The sequence below is a fragment of the Apis florea genome, unplaced genomic scaffold (assembly GCF_048593485.1).
Source record: "Apis florea isolate Af1SG1 unplaced genomic scaffold, ASM4859348v1 contig_3391_pilon, whole genome shotgun sequence".
NCBI lineage: Eukaryota > Metazoa > Arthropoda > Insecta > Hymenoptera > Apidae > Apis > Apis florea.
Window position 1 is genome coordinate 1537034 of NW_028256754.1, and position 16415 is coordinate 1553448.

General features: G+C 19.9%; 1 protein-coding gene across 4 annotated transcripts in view; it reads right to left on the bottom strand.

Annotated features, from left to right (window-relative positions):
• LOC100868551 (uncharacterized) overlaps nt 1-14934 on the bottom strand; it is an 18844-nt gene extending 3910 nt beyond the window's left edge. For all 4 annotated transcript variants that reach the window (XM_086912497.1, XM_086912495.1, XM_086912496.1 and 1 more), the window contains exons 1-13: nt 14667-14934; nt 11470-11653; nt 11080-11314; nt 10659-10898; nt 10411-10577; nt 9903-10268; nt 7068-7329; nt 6593-6836; nt 6166-6475; nt 5752-5821; nt 5364-5651; nt 4957-5289; nt 4573-4866 (exon numbers count right to left, since the gene is read on the bottom strand). In XM_086912497.1, the coding sequence (XP_086768623.1) occupies nt 4573-4866; nt 4957-5289; nt 5364-5651; nt 5752-5821; nt 6166-6475; nt 6593-6836; nt 7068-7329; nt 9903-10268; nt 10411-10577; nt 10659-10898; nt 11080-11314; nt 11470-11635 (2975 nt within the window). In that variant the 5' untranslated portion in view covers nt 11636-11653; nt 14667-14934. The remainder of the gene's footprint in view (nt 1-4572; nt 4867-4956; nt 5290-5363; nt 5652-5751; nt 5822-6165; nt 6476-6592; nt 6837-7067; nt 7330-9902; nt 10269-10410; nt 10578-10658; nt 10899-11079; nt 11315-11469; nt 11654-14666) is intronic.
• Nucleotides 14935-16415: the final 1481 nt, after the last annotated feature.

Below are 16415 nucleotides of genomic sequence, written 5' to 3' on the forward strand. Positions count from 1 at the left end.
TTTTTTAATTTATAAATTATTAAAATTTAAAATAGAACAAAAAATTGTTATACAATTATTTATATCCTATAAATTTAGGTTCATTTCATGAAGTTTACAATTTTTATTCATATTTTTTGACATAAATACATTTTGTTAAGTATGTTATTTTATTTTTAATTATATATATGTTCATTAATTCTAGAGCAAAAAGTACATTATATTTCATCTAAATATTATTTATTTAAAAAAAAAGTTGATTTTACCATTTCTTTTGCTTACTATGAAAGTGCTATAAAAAATTAAAACCTTTATAGTAAAGCTGAAAAGATAAAAGAATAAAATTACCTATTATCAAATTATTGTCTAATATGTCATAAAAACGAAAAATAAATAAATCAACATTTATAACTTCAAATACATTATGAACATAAAAATTATATAATGATTTTATTCATTGAACCATTATATTGCATATTTTACTCACCAATAGTACCATATACAATATAAATATTGTTATATTGATAAATATATTATACAATATATTTTTAATTTTTGATAGTTTTCTTAAGAATATTTTATGACTGAGTATAGCACTGAAAACAAACAAAAGGAAATATTTTTTTCTTATGTTACAAATGTTGATTTGGCCCTGAATTCACCTGATTCAGAAACCATGCAGTCTGTCAATCAGCTGGTAGCTTCCACAATCTCCAAGTTGGTCCTTGCTGTATACACTTTTTTCCTTGCTTCTCTCTTCTTCTTTCACTTTTTGGTTATTTGTATATTTCATAACTTAATGTCATTATGTACATACAAATAATATCTTATATGCATGCAAATTACAAAATCAATCATTCAACAATAATAATAACTAATTACAAAAAAGGAAATCAATATAAATATTTGTTATTTTTATAAAAATATTTCCTTACTTCGCGTATATCATTACATTTTCTTTGCAAATAATACTATTATAATGGTCTTAAAAGAAAATATAATTAAAAATTACAGAGTTAAAAATATTTATCTTTCTATAATAAAAAGCAAAGCTTAGCATTATTAGCTTAATAATAATTAACTTGTATATTATGAACTTATTTCAGTATGAAAAAGTAATAAAATTTTAAAATTTTCAACAATATCCTTAATGCATATAAAAGTAACATTTGTAAAAAAATTCAAATAAATTTCCCGTTTATAAAAATTTACTAATATTATAAATTCGTATGAATATAAAAAAAAAAAATGATTCTATAAAACATAATTCAAATAGCCTAATAATGCAAGACATTAATGTCTATTCGCACTCATTCCATTGTTATCAATATAATATAGTTTAATAAATTCATTCTTTAATAAAGAATAATTTTAATATTTTAAATTCAATATAGTACTTACGAACGCTGATCAGAATTACAGTATTCAAAAATAATTTTAAATTTTTATACTTTCATTATAAAAGTATAAATATTAATACGAATGAATTATTAAGATAAATTATCCCTCTTATCCGGCTTCAATCAATCACCGAAAACAAATAATTTTTTTTATAACAATTACTATTTTTTTTATATATATGTTATTGTATTATTATTATATTTTATATATAAATAAAAAATATTATATGCATATATATATATATATATACATATATATTTTTATTTACAATTAATACATTTAAATGAATAATATCATTAGATTAATTGTTTAAGGTTTGATCTCATCAAGCTTGATTAAGAGGGAATCTATTATGTGAATGTATATACATATATATACGTATAATTAATTAGTTAAGTGATTATTTACACCAATTTTTTAGTTATATAAATGAAAATTTCAATTATTGCTTATCATAGATAATAAAATATTGAATTTGTATAGTATCAGTTTTCTAAATCGTATTTCGTAAGCTACATTAATATTGTATGATTTAACAATACAAAAAAAATTATTATTGAAGAACATGAAATTAGAAAGGATCATTAATAATAAGATTTTCTTTATTTCATTTACTACATTATATTATTGTAATTAATAATCTTATATATAAATATATAAATTTTTAATTTATTGTATTATATTATTATAAATTTTTTTAAATAATATTTATACAATTATTTTTCGAATTATTTTAAAATAAAACTAATGAAAATAAGTATTATTTTTTTATTTACACTTATTTTCATTAATATTAGATCCTTTCAATTAAATGTTTTCCAATTTACATGAAAATTTTGAATTATACGAGTATAAAAAAATTATATATTATTTCAAAATTTATTTCATGTTAATTGCTTCATTTTTGAAAATGTTTTTTGTTTTTTAATTTAGCAATTTATATATATATATATATATATATATATATATATATAGATATATATATATATATATATATATATAAAAATTAAATTTTTTTAAATTAATGGAAACATTTAAAATATAGAATAGACATATTAAATACAATATTTTAAAAATATAAAAACATACTTTAATATAAGAAAAAATTAATTTATCACAAAATAAATTGATTTTCAAATATTAGAATTATAAGTTAATTTGGTGCCTTTTTAAAATAAAGTTATTATTTACTTAAAAAGAAATAATATAACTTATATTTTTTGAAACATTCGCCATTATTTTCAGTAAATTCTATTTTGATCATTTTTAATTTTTCAAAATATAAAAAAAATTTCTTTTTTTTTATCCCTAATAAAATCATCGATATTTTTTTCAACTCTTCCAACATTTGAAAATATATATCTATTAAATTACATTAAAATGATTTGAACAGATACTCAAATAAAACAAAGAGAATAATCCATATATAGGAGATTTTATTTGTTCGAGATAATTTATTTTTTTTTTTAGCTTTTTTTTTTGTAAAGTGTGGCTAAAAGATTTGCTGTATTCCATAATAATGCAATCTCTTTTTTTCGAGTTTATCATTTTGCAAATTCTAATAATCCTAATAATGTATTAATTAATACATTGATATAAAAATTCAAACAAATAATAATATATTATTCTATTCATATCTTATCAAATAAAATTTTATAAATGAATAAATTATAGTTATAATTTAATAACTATATAATTAAAGGCATTAAATTAACTAATATATTCTAAATTTTAATATATCTTAATCTCAATTATCCATAATTTCATGAATAAATATTAAGATGTTTTTATGATATTATTATATTGAAAATAAAAAATATTACACAATTTTTCTATTAAATAAATTTTTTTATTTAATAAATTTTTATTATATTTATTATATTTTATTATATTTATTCATTCGCTTTTTAAATTTATTTTGGATAATTAAGATTATTATATTTGAATTTTACTTTATGAAGTTATTATGCAATTATTCAAAAGAATTATTATATGTATAATATTTTTAGTAATTATTTAAATATTAAAATAATCTTCTGAATAATCTTTTTAGTACATACAGTATTTTTTAATAAAAATACAGCAAAAAAATACAACAGAAAACACACGTGCGCGCACATGTGTGCGTGTCGTGCGTATATGTCACACACATTCATTTACACACTTTTCTAATATTTTATATCACCTATATAAATCAAATCAGTATTTAGAAAAGCAATAACATGCACTTTTTATTGCGACATTTTGTTTAAATCGCGTTAAATTTTTAAATTATAGTTTTAAGACTTAATAACTAACTTACGTATTCTTTTTAATGCTTATGAAACAAAATTATTAATGATTTTATAGACTTGGCCATAAATAAAGTAATGACTATTTTTTTTAATCAACATTATGCGTACAAAGCAATCGTTATATTATTTACAACCTAATAATTTATTTTAAAATTAACAATTATTTTTATCATTTCATTGTAATGTTTTCATGATGTCTACAAATGTAATAAAATATTATTCCTATTCCGGAATAATCATTACTATTATTAATGAATAATATAGTTACTTGAAATGCAGGTGAATGAAACAAAATATTTTTCAATCAGACACATTTACGTAGGAAATTAAAAACTTTTTACAATTTAATATAATTATTTTTATATCGATTTGTATATCGATTCATACTTGGAAATCTCACAACACACTACTATGAACATATCATTCTTGTGATAACAAAAATATAATATTATTTGAATAGTTGAATAAATTTTTTCCAATTATTATTATTCAAGAAATATTTTTAATTAATAAAAATAATTTGATATAATCTCTTTAATTTCTTCATATATTATATAATATATTTCTATACATACTAAAATTAAGTTTTATTTATTAATTATATGTATGATTTATCAATTTATACAACTATTCTTGTTTACGTATATATGCATGTATGCATGCGCACGCGCGCATTTATTAAATGTATATGTATAATATACATATACATGAATATAAATATGCTTTTAAAAAAACGTATTTGTATACATTATCTTTAAAGTATCATAAAATTGATTATTTCGCTCTCGTTACATTCACCATAATTCCGGAGCAGTCTTAACCAGGACAGCAGCATAAGGCACGGTAGACTGTCTGCTTAGCGTGTACATGAATTAAAGTACTATTGAGGCGGAAATACCTGTTGTAGGAATCATAATAGTCTTTCCTGTCCGTAGGTGGAGGTCCCAATGACATAAGAGGTGGAGGATGACTTCCAGTGACTAGATGCGGCAGCAAAGGTGGTATATTATGCTGAGCTGCTTGGTTTCTTACTGGATATCTCGGAATTGGTCTATCTCGAGAGGGTAAATCTCTTTCTCGATCTCTGAATTGATAATCATGTGCTGGTGAATCATTATAATAACTATTATACCCTTCTCTAGGTTCACGTGATCTTGGCCGATCTCTATCACGATCCCTCTCTCTTTGAAATCTAAAAGCATTATCCATAATTATAAATCAATTATAACTATTTAATTATAATTTAAATGAATATTTTCATAAAAGTTATATATAATTATACCTTGGAGGTGATCTGACCGGTGATCGATATCTAGGAAGTAATTCTCTATCCCTGTCACGTTCACGTTCACGTTCACGTTCACGTTCGCGATCACGTTCACGATCTCGTTCACGATCTCGTTCACGTTCACGTTCACGTTCGCGATCACGTTCACGATCTCGATCACGATCCCGATCACGTTCTCGATCTCGGTCACGATCACGATCACGATCACGATCACGATCACGATCTCGGTCACGATCACGATCACGATCTCTCTCTCTATCTCTTTCTCTATCTCTATCACGTGACAAAGATAATCTAGGAGATTGACTTCGTGAATATGATCTAGATCTATAATATAAAATATTTTATTTCAGAAACTTTAAATATTATAAAAAGAAAAATAACGGAAAATTTAATCTTACCTACTAATTGAGAAACTTCCACTTCTTGATCTACGTTTTGGAGTACGACTTCGTGCTCTAAGAGGTAAAGGTGATCTTGAAGATCTTCGTTTTGAAGGAGGACTTCTAGATCTACTTAAACGAGGTGGAAATGGTGATCTGCGACCAAATGAACGTGATCTAGATCTAGTGTAACTGCGAGATCTTGATCGTGTTCTACTTCTTCTTCTATGCTTTCCAAGTCTTCTATCTCGTTCATCCTTTTCTCTAAGCATTCGTTCGAAAGCTTCTAATGGATCATCAATTATACTAAAAAATAATATTAATTGTATAGATTAAAATTCTTCAAGAAATTAAGTGATATAATTTTTTATTATATAATTATTTTTATCAAAATATATCAACTTACCCAGGTGGATTACCATTGTGAATATTTCTACTTAATCCTGGTGGTGGTGGTTGCAATCCTCTATAACTAACTGAAATAAAATATTTCTAAGTAAAATATTTCTAAATTACAAAAAAAATTACCTGAAAATAAATATAAAATAATTTTTAAATTATAATAATTATAAAAAATAAAAAAAATAATAATTTAAAAAAAATAAATATAAAAAAGAGATTAACATAAAATAATATATAAATTCTTATAAATTTTACAATTTCATATATTGAAATTAATTTTTTTTTTGTTTAATATTAATTTTTTTTGTTTTAAGATAGATATAAAAGATAAAATAAAATGAATTTAATTAAAAATATTTAAAAAAATATTATATCAATATATCAATAAACTGTAAATTAAACTTGAAATATTACTTACGATGATGTAATCCCCTAATTGGTCTTGGTGGTCCATTATAATTTCGAGGTGGTTGTGATGGTCTATATCCTTGTTGTTGATAAGGAGGTCTTTCATATCGTGGAGGTCCATAATGAGAGCCTTGCTGATGAGGATACATAGGTATTCGATGATTCATATATGGATCTGGTAATAAAGGTGGATTATGTGGAGGTACATTAGGTGGAGGTTGATTATAGCTTGGTTGAGGAATACGATCTTCTCCTGGTGGAAAAGGTAATAAAGGTGGTTGATTACCAGAAGAAGACACATGTAAATGTGGTTCATCAACCTGAAATAGTGATATATATATATATATATATATGTATATATATATACAAATATTACATAATATTTATATAAGAAAACAATATATTTTTCATTTCAATATAAAATATATCAAACTCACAGTTGGAGTGCCTGGACGATCTTCAGTTGATCTACGTATGGCATTATCATAATGTATATTGGATGGATAATGTCCATCATCAGATGGTAATCCTTGATAATTTTTTGATGGAGGCGGATTCATTAAATGTTGTAAAGGTGCTCCTTGAGAACTATACTCACTATGTTGTGAATGTCTAGGAGATAAAGAACGTCTTCTATTTACAGGCCGTAGATTTTCTATTCTGCGACCACGTTCTCCACTTCTAAACAATAATCATTAAATAAATAAAAATAAAATTATATAGTTTAATATCATAATCAAATTTATTTAAAAATTTTATTTAATTAAAATAAAAAAATTAATTTAAAAAATTTTATTTAATTCAAATAAGGCACCAAGTATTTATAACTTATAATTTATATATTATTTAATTACATAATTAAATATTATTACTAATTATATAATTTTGTTTTCTTATTTTAAACATTTTTACCTGTCACGATATCCATCTCTACTGAAACTTCGTCTACGTTCTCTTGATTGTCTTTCTCCTAGATATTCATTTTCACGTTCTTTCTTTTCACGACTTGGAGGATCACTTCTTTCTCTATCTCTTTCCGGTGAACTGCCAATTGCAGGTATTGGAAGTAATGGTTCAGTTCCTGGAGGAGGTGGAACTTCAGTTTCCTCGTCTGTTGTTAACTTTGTTACAGAATCACTTTGCAAATCAGATTCTGATGTTGTTTCTGGAAGAGCTATTAAAAATAATATTTAATATAACAATTTGTATTTTTTTGTATTTCATATCGTCAAACAATGAAACAATAATATTTTGTACTAATTGTAGTTAAATTCAAAACATAAAATGTTATGTTTTAGGTTAAATATAACCTACATTAATTGGTTAAATCAGCGAAATACATTTCTTGCAATATTATATGTTAATACGAATAATACGAAATAATTAAAATTTAATTTTATGAAAATAAAAAATATAAAAGTCTAATTTCTTTTTAAAAATATTCTATATACATAATATTAATTTTATTAGTAAAAAAAATTATATTAAAAATGATTTTTCCTATTTTAATTGAACAAATGTATATATATATAATAATATAATATATAATTAAGTATACTAATTGAGTCTCTTTTTACTCAATATTTTTTTATATGATTAATAGTTACACAATTTTTTAACATATATGTTTTATAGTTATATTTTTTAATGCATTTATATTTAGAATTTATATATTTTACTTACTTTTAAATACTTACTTTAAATAAAAAATTTCAAATAATTAAAAAAAAATTTTTTTCTTCAATATATATTAATTTTTTTATGTACTTATTACGTTTATCTTTATTTTTATCAAATACATTTTTATATTTTATATTGCAATTTAAATATTATATGTTTTTTTTTAATAATAATAAAAAAAAGAGATTCAGACATATAATTATAAATAGTTAGCTTTTTTGATATAACATTTAACATTTAAGATTTTAAACATTTTAGATATTTAACATTTCACAATAATATACATAATATAATAAAATATTTTATATATATGTAATTGAATTATAATCACTTATATTTTCATATATTCGCTTAATTCATTTTTTTATAGTTGTTACTTATTGTAGTTTTAATATAACATTTTTGGAACATAAATTTATTTTTTGTAAATAATTTAAATTTCGCATAATATGATTTTTATAATTTTTTTGCCTGAATTTAACTCTTATATTATATCTATTATTATATATTGCATTATTTGATGTTAAATTTAAATAATTAATTTATATAAATTTTCCTATTATATATAATAAATAGCTTTTATTTTTTTTATATAATCTTATAACATAAAAAAATTTAGTTTTATAAAAACTAAAAAAAATTAATGTGTTAAAAATTATTAAAATAAAGCTATTTAAAAACTAAATAATTTTTAATAAAAATTTATTGGAATGAAAATTTTAAATTACTTTTCATTTTATAAAAATATAAAAGATATATATATTTATACAGGATATTAATACATTTGTAGAATATTTTTAAAAGAGTGATAGGCAAAATTTAATAAGTGAAGTTATAAATAAAGTTACTTCTCTAAGTTACTTCAATAATTTATTGTTCAAAACATAATAATAATTGCAAATAACTGTAATGTCAAACAGAGATTATATAATAGTTATGAAGAAATATTATTTAAGCATTTTAATAAGTAATTAATTGAAGTAACTTTATTCAAGATTTTTAATTATTTTTCAACAGTAATTTTTTTAATGCCCAATTCTGGGGTTCTTGGGTTAATTCTAGAAATCAAATAAATATAAAAGTTGATATACAAAAATATCAATTGAAATTATCTATTAATTATAAACAGTTTAAATTCGTATTAAATAAAACAAAACGACGACAAAATAAGACGATAGTAACAAAAATAGTAAAAAAATATCTCATTCTAAACCATTTTCTGTCTTGCTTCGACTAATACAAATTTCAATTATTTCTAATTATAAATAAGTTTTAATCAATGAATTTTTATATGAATTTATTTTGGTTTCTAGAATTGATTTTCTAAAAGTGTTCTATAAATATATATCATATATATTAATATCATATATATTTATTAATTAATTTAAATTACATAATTTAAATTACATAAGTTTTAGTTATAAATTATGTAAAAAAACTTATATTAATATTAAATTATTTACTAAAGATTTATTGTTCTTATATACAATAAATCTGTGTTCTAAAAATGTTGTAACATTCGTAAACTACAGATTCCTGAGGTAATTTCAAGCAACATTTTTCTTCATAAAAACTTTCATTGCAGCTTTAACGAGTTATTAATAAAAAATACTAATTAATCATAGAGCGCGTAGTTTAATCTAATCAAGCTGTAACAGTAGCATTGACTACATGCTATCGATCGAACACGAACAAATTTAAGCAATATATATCGTAAAAAATATGTTGAATATAAGATATGTGAATATGGATATTTTATCGATAAAAAATTATATTAAATTATATCGAATTATCTCACGAAAAAAACTATAATATTCAACATGTCTTCTTCGATATATGCTACTTGGACTTATGGTCGATTGCTGATATATAGCTATGCTATATGTCACAGTTCGATTACTATGCATTCCATGATTAGCCAGTATTTTTTGTTAATAAAACCAATGAAAATTTTTGCAAAGAAAAATGTTTAAAATTACATCAGGAATCTCCAATTTACAGACCTTTCAACATTTTTGGGATATTCTGTATATAAATATATATTTATAAATATATAAAGATACTTACTCGTTTGTGGTTGTACAGTTCTAGTTGAAAATTGCTGTTGAATAGAATCAAAATTTGCCGTTTGTGATTCCGTATATTCCTGTGAAGACACATTAGTTGCATTTGAAGGTTGGACAGATTTATTTTGATTTGATATCTGACTTGTTGCTTGATCGGTCTTTTGTTGTTCTAATTGTACTGTAGACTGCCTATTTGTTTGTGAAGATTGCCTATATGTTTGTCTTTTAGCATATCCAGTCTCATTCTTAAAATTCATTACGGCATTTCGTAAAAAACGATTTGGAATAAGTGTTTCTGGTGAAACATCTTTCTCATTACAATCTGGACATTCATGTTCTTCTGATTCTAATAAGAATGTCCGAATACCTATATATATATATATATGTAATAAAAATATAAAATTAATAATAAATTCTGATAGTTACAAATAAATATAAAAATTATAAAAAATTATAAATTAATAAATATTAAAAGAAAAATTATAAATTATTAAAAGAAAAAAATTTACATTCATCGCAAAATGAATTTCCACAACATGGTATCATTACTGCATCCGTTAAAAGATCTTTGCAAATATTGCATAACAAATCCTCTGGAATCTCTGGTTTTTCTATAGCAGGCTCTGGATCTTGTGAAAATGGTGGACGTTCTTTTTTACCTTCTTTATAAGCTTGACTGAAATATAAGAATAAATTAAATAAACTTTTTTATATATAATACATTTATTTATTTTATTAATCATATATTAAAACGTACTGATCAATAGCTGGTACAGCATATTGACCTGTTGGCGTCATCATAGCACCAGGAACTCTTGGTCCCTCAACTGGAACCATAAAACTTCTTGGAATACCTGTACTTTTTTTAATTTCTATGGGTTCTTGATTTGTTCCAAGTGGGCAATTTTTAATCCAATGTCCAGGTTGATGACATTTATAACAACGATAATTTGCAGGTACATCGCCAGTTTGATTGGCTCCACGTATTTTCATATAACTGTAAAAATATATCATAAGGCATAGGTATTAATAAAATGAATGTACATTTTTAATATACAAATATATTTTTTAAAAAAATGATTTGAAATAGAAAATAAAGATATAAATAAATAAAATTATATGCAGAATGAAATAATAATAATAATAATAATAAAAATTTTGCTTGGAAAAAAGCCTACTTTGAGGGATCATAATCTTGTGTAGATTGAGTCATCATTGCTCGTATCTTATCTTCTTCAGAGCCATCAAGTCTTGTAAGATCTACAGCTCTGCCTAAATTAGATTCATCTTTTAAATTACTAAAAGAAGGAGCTTCATTTCTGTCCCAAGATCGTTTTTGTTGAACTGTTAATGGAACTCTAGCAACAATAAGACTAGTATTTTTTGCAATTAATGCATTATCATCTGTATAATCTGAAAAAATATTTTTATACTATACAATTACTATACAATTAATAACTATAAAATTATAAAAACAATTACTATAAAATAATTATATATATTATTATAAAAAGAATTATTCATTAATAAACAAATGAATAAAAAAAATAAAAATATTTTATATTTGCCTTCCTTAGTTTGTGCATTCGTTATTTGCAGATCAAAATCAGTATTTTTTCCTATGCGTTTTTGATGAAAAATAGCCTTCTTCAAATCTGCTACAGAAATATGTAATCCATCAAAGGATACTGTATCATAGTCCAACGTGGATTTGAATTTATAGTGTACAGACATTTTTGTTATTTATATATCCTAAAAAGAAATAATAAAAAATAAAATAATGCTTATTTAAAAAATATATAATTCAGAATAAATACATCGTTCACAAAATATTAAATAATTATATTTTTTCATAAATATTCAAATTTTAACATTACATTACAAATATTATATAATGTATTTAAACAATATATTTAAATTAAAATATATAAAATTTTAATTTAAATAAAATAAAAATTTTCAGAAATCTATTTAAGATTTTAAAATATAATAATTATTATTTTATTGCATTCTATTATAAAATATAAATCATATTTTTTAATTTATATTATTTGTAAAAGTTTTGTATTATTTTTTTATACTATTTATAAATAGTATAATATATAATAGTAATATAATAGTAATATATAATAGTATAATATATAAAATGTTTAAATGTTTAAATTTCTTTAAATTTTCCAGAGAAAAAATGCCTTATATATATATATAATATATATTTCTGTTTTTTATCTATTTTTATTTTATTTATTACTTTAGTTTTTTGTTTTATAAATTTACACAAATTATAATTTATATATATATTATAATATATATAATATATCACAATATTATATATGATTATAATATATATATGAGTTAATAAATTTATAACAAATTGATATGATATGATCATGATTGAATTTTAATTGATTATAAATTGAAATTTTTATATATATTTAACAAGAAATTTTATTTAAATACAAATATTTTTTACGTATATATATAATAAAAATCAAAATTTATGATTATGTAAAACTAATTTAAAATTAAATTATATCATATGTTTTTTATTTTAAATGATTAATATATATATAAGTATTTTATATATTTATATATATGTTTTGTATATTTAAGAAGAAAATTTACTTAAATACAAATATTATTTTTTATATACATATAATAAAAATCAAAATTTATGATTAAAATTATGTAAAACTAATTTAAAGTATATATATATTATATTTTTTTATTTTAAATGATTAAGATTCAATTATTTAAATTAATTCTTGTTTTAAAATATTTTATATATATTTAAAAAATATAAAAAATTAAATATTTGCATATTTATTGTTATTTTCATTCTAATACTATATATTAATACATTAAAAAAAATTTTGATTTTGAATAATTTTATTTTTCTACTTTATGTTTTTGATTAAATAAATTGATGTAAATAAAAAAAAATTACTTGATATTACTAAACAAATGAATTAAACATAAATACTTATAACTTTATATATAATATACACGCAATACTAATTTTAAATTAAAATAGTACATATAAGAAAAAGAACATATAAGAAAAAACTTGCATGTTAATGCTAATGAAATTTCTTTATGAAACTTTTTTTCTTTTCTTTATATTTCTCATAAAATATTCAAAATATAGTATAAACTATATAGATTATAAAATTAAATTGAATTAAAATAATCAATTTTTTTTTGTTTTTCTGCAAAATTTCCCTTTTGTTAAATATATAACATTAGAATGAACATATTAATTAAATGTACTTAATTATTCTCTACATAAATAAAAATAAAATATATTTTTATCATTTTCAGAAAGATCAAATAAATATATTATATATAAAATAATATTTAATACTAATAATAATAATTATTAATATACATTAATATATTTTAAGACCATTTTTGAGAAATTCAATTCTAGAATTTAAAACAAACTTAAAAATAATGGATAAAATATTAATTGATTATTTATTGAATTATAAGCAATATAAGTTTGATTAGTTTGTAAAGAAAAATAGATACAATCGTAGAGATAAAGCTGTTTTACTTTGTTTAATATAAATTTCAATTGTAACTTAATAAATAAGTTTTCAATAAACAATTTTTGTATATCAAGTTTTATTTATTTTAACTTTTAAAATTTACTCTCTAAAAATATCTCATAAATATATTAATACTTTATATATTTAAATATAAAATTAAAATAATTTACTATTTAATTGTTTTTTTAATAATATAAAGTATTTGTTATATTTGATATATAATATATAATAATAAATTATAATATTATTAATATTTAATTTAAAATAAAAAGTTCTAATATATCAATATTTCTTTATCCTTTCTTTTTTTTTTCTTTAATCTTTCTTTTTTTTCTAATTTTGTAAAATATTAACATTGTATTTTATAACATAATTTTCATATACATTAAAATCCATGTACATAATGTTATTTTATATTATACAACATTTATATAATTTATATATAATTTTTTTTTTCTAATGTAATTATATAATTATTTTATATAAATATAATAGCATAATATATGTAACAAATTATATTATATATAAAATATATTATATATTATATATAAATAAATAAATATTACATAAACTGATAAAATATTTATTATGACATTTAATATTAACATTAATAAATTTATATAGTTTGCTATATTTAATAATTATCATTATTCTCATGTATGTATATATATATATATACTAATGAAAGTAAAATGAGTATATATCTTGAAAGTAAGCAATTTATTTAATAAATTTTATATTTATATCAAAACATACATTAGAACTGATAAAAGTACAAACAATATATGAATATAAATTAATAACAAAAGACTTGGATGTTTTTAACATATCATATTTGACATACATACATAACTATTAAATAAATATTATTAAATAAATATTTTAAGATATAATATTCATTTCTGACTTTTACTGTATACACACGCGCATACACAGCATAAGAATATTTCGTATATGTATATATATATAAGGATATATATATATGTATATATATATACATATATATGTGCAAATATATAAGATAAAGCATTAAGAAACATAAATAAATAATATTTTTTAATTTATAGTAGATTAATAGATATGAAAATAATAAAATATTCAACATTGATTAATTAAAAATGCATTAAAAATATTAGTAAGGTTAAGAATCAATATTAAAGAATAAATTTAAATTAGAATACAAATGAAATTATTTATTCGCTACAAATACTCACTACAAAATGAATAAATTCAAATAATGGAAATGATAAACGAATTTTCATCCAGTACATACAAATACGACTTCCAACTTCTAGCATGTTGCGCGGAATAATCAATTTTTGAAAATGATTTTTATATGTATCCCGAAATCATCAAATATCTAACCTGTACACACATACACATACTGATTGTAATAAAAGCAAGGCATTCCGAACAAAACACTGTAATCGTACAACCGAAAAACACCAAGTGAATAATTCAATCGTCTATAATAGCAATGATACAGTAAGTTTATAGATGGCACAATCAATAACATGTACATGTTACTTTCTATTTTCAAAATAATTTACGTTTATTTTTTCCAAAAAATATAGAAAAAATATTATGAAATGATAAATTTATTATATATTATATTCAATAAATTGAAATAAATAAATTATATTTCTTATATATTTTTAGTATTTTTGTACTATGCTGTACAATATAATATCTTTACAATTAAATACCAAGTATATTACTAACAATCTAGGGATATTACATTTAACCAAAATTATACACAATAATATGAAAATGATTTACAAATTTTATATTAACATACTTAATATAGAAATTATTTAAAAAAAAAGTTAAATAAATATTAATAATACGATATAATAAAATATTACAAATACGAGAATTTTATTATAGAAAAATATTTTTGATTAAGAAATATATAGAACACACATATTTGTTTAAATAGGGAAAATTTATAATTTTTTATAAATTATGTTTAAAAAATTAATATTATTTGTAATTATTATATTATTAATTATTATATTATTTCATATTTTTTATAAGATTGTCATAAGCTCCAAAAATATACAATGCACAATTATTTTTATATATGTACATACATGTATTTATTTATGAGATATCACTATGATTATATTATAAATAATCTTTATATTTTAAGTCACACATTAATATTTTAAATTTTTTTCATTCTGAGTTAATTATAAAAAATATATCGAGTTTTCAACATGAATTAATTTGAATTTTAATTTGTAGGTATTAATATATTATATAATAAGTATAAAATAAATAAAAATTATAAATAATCTTTTCTTTAAATTAATTATCTAATACATAAAAATGTAAAATATATTATTTAAAATTTTACATATTTGCAAAATTTTAATTATATAATACTTTCATATTTTTGAAAATTATATATTTATATTTAGTAAAAAAAAATTGATTTATGAAAGATAGAGTATTTACAATTTATTATATGTATAAAAAAAATATTATAATTCATTTCAATAAATCAATATAGAGTTTTGGAAAGATATTAAAATTTATAATACTGAAACTTTTATTATAAATATATTAAATCATTAATTCTTGACTTCAAATTATATATAAAACAGATGAATGTATTTTAGTTGAAATCTTTGTTTTTACATATTGCATTTTTTGTATATTAAGATATTATTTTGTAATCAAACATAAGGTTTATATTAATACAAATATTTAAACAAATTTTTACTAAACAAATTCAAAGTTTATCATGAATTTTAATGAAACACAATAACAAGAAAAAAATGTGTATTTTTTTAAAATATTTATGAAACTCTGTGGTGTGTATGCACGCGCGCGCGCACGGTAGAGCGTGCGCGTATGTGTGTGTAAAATTTTAATTTCTAATTTTATCCTAACAATAAAGTATGTAATGATATTACATATTATAATGTGTATATATATATATATATACGTATTATACA